Consider the following 4,718-nt stretch of genomic DNA (forward strand, 5'->3'; position numbering starts at 1 on the left):
CATCACTGGTAGCAAGGAGGAATGATGGTAAAAACAACAAGGTCGAAGGGGGAAGCAGGAGGAAGTAGAGACAATAGTTGGCGGCGAGGAGCTGCTCTGGTAGCCCCCTCGTCGATTCTTTCTTCTTTTTCTGGCAACATATCTCAAAGATGGAGGCAAAGAGAGACACATCGGAGAAACACAATAGGTAAAGGGTGTTTGGTTGTTGCTGTTCGACCGGAAGGAAGAGAGACGAGAAAGAGAAGGGTCGCCGCACTTTTCTTGTTGCTAGAGGATCACCCACCTCCGGTGACTAAGCTAATTAATTGCTATTTAGTGCCACTTGTGCTTCCGCATCAGCAAAACCTGTAGAATCCGATGAAAATGACCTAATATGTACATATTAATAAAGTATAAGGGTTTATTTTACAAAAAAAAATAAGGACTAAATGTGTAGAATTCAAAAAGTATCTTACCCTATCAAGTCATTTTTCCTAAAAGAAAATTCGTATATGACCGGTATACCGGGTATAGCCGGTCACAAGGATTACATAGTTACAAAAAATAAAGTATAAGGGTTTATTTTACGAAAAAAAATAATAATGACTAAATATGTATACTTCAAAAAATATCTTACCCTATCAAATCATTTCCGCTTATAGTTTTTGTTTTGTACACATGTTATAACCTTAATTTATATGGTATTTATGTTTTTGGATGTTGTGCCACTGAGGGTGCATACTCCAAAAAGTGGTGTGCTCAAACGGACGATCCGAAGAAGACACCTCTCTCCTCTCACTCTCTTTCTTTCTCTCACTCTAGAACCTTCATGGTTAGGTTGATGAATTCCTCACCTCTTTCTCCTCTTCTCTCTTTGCAGCATAACGAAATGGTATTATGTTAATAAAGAACCAAAAGCTATGCTCTTTATGCCCCCTTTCTGTAAAATTTTCTAACTAATTTATAATTAAATAATCTCTCGACGGCGATCTATGAGCTGAATTCGATAGATGAGTAGTTTCATCTGTACTCCTCAATCAGGTAATCTCTTCTTTGATTGCTTTAGAATTGAATTGGGTCAGATTATTACTGTAATTTTGAATTGTTTTTCTCGAAATCAATTTTCGGATTGGATCGATAAAATCAACTAAATTTGCAGAATAAAAATCCCCTTTTCAGTCTAGTGTCAGTTACTGAGCCGATCGATATTATGGCTGTTGTTGAGAATGGTGGGTCGAACAGTCATGTCGAACCAAACGATGTTGATCAGTCAAAATCATTGATTTCTAAATCAAGGTCAAGTGATCAGCATCAGAGTTCCGATCAGCAGAAGACGACACCACCTAATGGAAATGGTAGTCTGGCATACAATAACGGTGTCTCAAACAATCATCATCAGCATCAGATGACTACGAATGGCGTTGATCATCATAATCAGGAAGACGAAGAAGAAGAAGAAGAAGAGGGTTTTAAAAAAGAAATGCGTGATTTAGCTGAAATGCTATCAAAATTGAACCCTATGGCTGCAGAATTCGTACCCCCTTCACTCTCCAACAACCATCCTAGGCCCCTTCTCGTTCCACCATCTCCTACTTCTCACTTTGGTTATGCCGCCATCAACAATTTCCTTCTCCAAACTAACACTACACCAGCTTTCACCAACGCCAATTCCAATGGAGCTTCTACTAGACGGGTATACCCAAATCATCATCCCTAATTCTCTCTGTTGTGTATTTCTCTTTCTGGTGTTGATTCTTGTGAGGATTTTAATGGTTATGGATAGAAGAAGAGTAACTTTAGTCATGGGAAACGAAGGATGAATAGCCGAACTAGCTTGGCACAAAGAGAAGATGTCATTAAAAGGACTGTTTATGTGTCTGATATTGATCATCAGGTACTTGTTTAACTTTAATTTCATTCTTGCTTTGATTCCCATTAGTAAAAAGCTTTAATCTTTCTTTCCTCTTGATTTAGGTTACTGAAGAACAACTTGCAGCTCTCTTCATTGGTTGTGGACAGGTTGTAGATTGTCGTGTATGTGGTGATCCAAATTCTGTTCTTCGGTTTGCCTTTATAGAGTTCACAGATGAGGGTATGTCAATATAAGTTCACAAACTTTTATTAAACAAAATGTTTATTTATTCACTTAGATACATTGAATTGTGTATTTTGTGATTGCAGAAGGTGCAAGGAATGCATTGACTTTAGGTGGAACTATGCTTGGATATTATCCAGTTAGAGTATTGCCTTCAAAAACTGCAATTGCACCAGTAAATCCTACTTTTTTGCCTCGGGTGAGATTCTTTAACTTATATTTGTAATTTGTGAAGTTGGAATAAGCTTTGGATATGTGGTTTTGAACTTTTGTTGATGCAAATATCATTTCTAATTTTGTTTTAGTCTGAAGATGAGAGAGAAATGTGTGCAAGAACTATCTATTGTACTAACATTGATAAGAAGGTAAGGTAGTTGAAAACCTTTCATTCCATTGTAAAATGTAAAGGACAGACAAGGGTATTATGTGATATATTTTATTTAAAACAGGTCACACAGGCTGATGTCAAACTCTTTTTTGAATCACTTTGTGGCGAGGTTTGTAATTATTCACTTATGAAAATTACAAAGCTATTTAATTATTGAATTATTGTTAACTATATATATGTTATGAAATTTCTCATTTCATAGGTGTATCGCTTAAGGTTGCTTGGTGATTATCATCATTCAACTCGTATTGCATTTGTGGAGTTTGTTATGGTAATTTTCTAAGCTTTTTTATGTAGTTGTTTTGATCCTCTATAAGATATGCAATTTCTATGTTTTAAAACCATGAGTATATAATCAAATCATTTAGGAGATATGGTTAATCTCAAGTATAGAGTAGAACTTGGAGATTGGCATAATGGGAATTTGAACTTTGAATTCATATCTATTATTGATGGAAATAGTTTTTTGTATATTTGGATGGGGTTAATGTCCACAAGCCCCAAATGGAATATTTTTCTGTATATTTTTAAATATTATTTAATAGCGTATAGCTATTATGATTATTATTATTGGTTTGTTATGAAGTTTTGTTCTATTTATTCCTTAGAAAATCTTCTTATTGTCTTAATGAGGCTTTAGTCTCATGTTTTTTGCATGATCTATATGATAAAATAGCAATTATTAAGAAAAAAAAGGGTCTTAATTTTTTCCCCAAATTAATAGCTTAATGGATAAATGATGTATAAAAAATGTTCTAGAAACCGACGGCCCACTTGGGATTTCGGAAAAACTCAAAGTGGGAATTTTTTTTTTTAAAAAAGATGACTTAATGGGAAAAATCTTATTTTCCTAACTTTCTTTATAAAGTTGTTCTTTCTGCATTAAGTCAAATAGAAACAATGATACGTAGTGATACGATATTAACTCCTGTTACCAATAAGTCCATAAAAAAAACAACACCCATTAGGATACATTCAATATTATATGTTGATTTATTTCTTTTTTTGCACATTAGATTTATTGCTTTTTACCAAAAAAAAAGAGTTTTTAATCTTGATTTTCTATTGGATTTTACAGGCGGAGAGTGCAATTGCAGCTCTGAACTGTAGCGGTGCGGTATTGGGATCATTACCAATAAGGTACCGCCGGTCTCTGTCCCGTCTTTTTGAGCGGGACAAAAAACAAAAACTGTATTTTTTGTCTCATTGACATTAATTCAGTCTCACAATACAAGTACAACATGATCTGTCTTGTCTTGTCATGTCATTTATATTGCAGTCTCAAAAACAGTTTAACCTGATTTGTCTTGTCATGTCATTTATATTACAGTCTCACATAAAATACAGTACAACGTGATGTGTCTTGTCTTGTCATGTCATGTCATTTATATTGCAGTCTCAAAAACAGTTTAACCTGATTTGTCTTGTCATGTCATTTATATTACAATCTCACATCAAGATATAGTACAACCTGATGTGTCTTGTCTTGTCATGTCATTTATATTGCCTTGTTAACATATTTATTGTATATTGATGCAGGGTGAGCCCATCAAAGACTCCGGTTAGGCCACGTGCACCTAGATCTATGGTGCATTAAATCGATGATCGTTTTTCTTATTATAGACTCATCTACGGGCTATATCAATATATCTAAACATACATATATGTAGGTGAACAAGAACTGTGTTAAGGTACTTTTGTTGGTATTTATGTTTCTAGTTTCTGTCCTAGTCCAAATGTGACCATGGATCTGTCATTATATGTAGAGTTTGGATAAACGATTTAAGCATTCCGTGGTTTATAGCTCATTAAGGTCGAGTTTGTTACATGGAACTAGAGAATTTGTTTAGGGCTATTTTTGATGATTATGATGAGGACATTTACGTCTTTTGCACTAGTGAGATATTGATAGTAACTTGATAAGTTACCGAATTTTAATTTGATATCTTAAGATAAATTAAAGAAAAATGAGGATAAATTGTAACTCGAAAAGGCTTGGTGGATAAATATTGATATAAGAAATATTGTCTTGAATACCATTAGGAATCGACAAAACAGTTATGTAAATAAAAATATGTCTATCTGTACATAAATAAATTATAGGACATGTAAGTAAATAAAGTATTCTTATATATGTACTATTGAATTTTTGGACATGTATGAATTTTGAACTATAACATGCTATCATCGTTTCATAATATATATATATATATATATATATATATATATATATATATATATATATATATATATATA

General features: G+C 33.5%; 1 protein-coding gene across 4 annotated transcripts; it reads left to right on the forward strand.

Moving 5' to 3' along the window:
* The first annotated feature begins 697 nt into the window (after positions 1-697).
* LOC145053206 (polyadenylate-binding protein-interacting protein 12-like) lies at positions 698-4,359 on the forward strand. 4 transcript variants are annotated; one of them, XM_079001198.1, is made up of 10 exons: positions 698-1,020; positions 1,139-1,672; positions 1,763-1,873; positions 1,954-2,071; positions 2,161-2,273; positions 2,380-2,439; positions 2,524-2,571; positions 2,665-2,733; positions 3,541-3,602; positions 4,002-4,359. In XM_079001198.1, the coding sequence occupies exons 2-10, from the start codon at positions 1,190-1,192 to the stop codon at positions 4,057-4,059; spliced, it is 1,122 nt and encodes a 373-aa protein (XP_078857324.1). In that variant the 5' UTR covers positions 698-1,020; positions 1,139-1,189; the 3' UTR covers positions 4,060-4,359. The 4 variants fall into 4 exon arrangements, with proteins under 4 accessions (XP_078857324.1, XP_078857323.1, XP_078857326.1 ...); XM_079001197.1 differs by having other exon boundaries at positions 1,159-1,672; XM_079001200.1 differs by having other exon boundaries at positions 1,159-1,672; positions 1,766-1,873.
* Positions 4,360-4,718: the final 359 nt, after the last annotated feature.

The sequence above is a fragment of the Lactuca serriola genome, chromosome 5 (genome assembly GCF_051521515.1).
Source record: "Lactuca serriola cultivar US96UC23 chromosome 5, Lser_US96UC23_V15, whole genome shotgun sequence".
NCBI lineage: Eukaryota > Viridiplantae > Streptophyta > Magnoliopsida > Asterales > Asteraceae > Lactuca > Lactuca serriola.

Bases quoted from the DNA above. Each gene is read 5' to 3' on its own strand.
- LOC145053206 (XM_079001198.1), top strand. From the start codon at position 1,190: ATGGCTGTTGTTGAGAATGGTGGGTCGAACAGTCATGTCGAACCAAAC. The intron at 2,274-2,379 runs GTGAGATTCTTT...ATTTTGTTTTAG, and splicing joins ATCCTACTTTTTTGCCTCGG to TCTGAAGATGAGAGAGAAAT. The intron at 2,440-2,523 runs GTAAGGTAGTTG...TATTTAAAACAG, and splicing joins GTACTAACATTGATAAGAAG to GTCACACAGGCTGATGTCAA.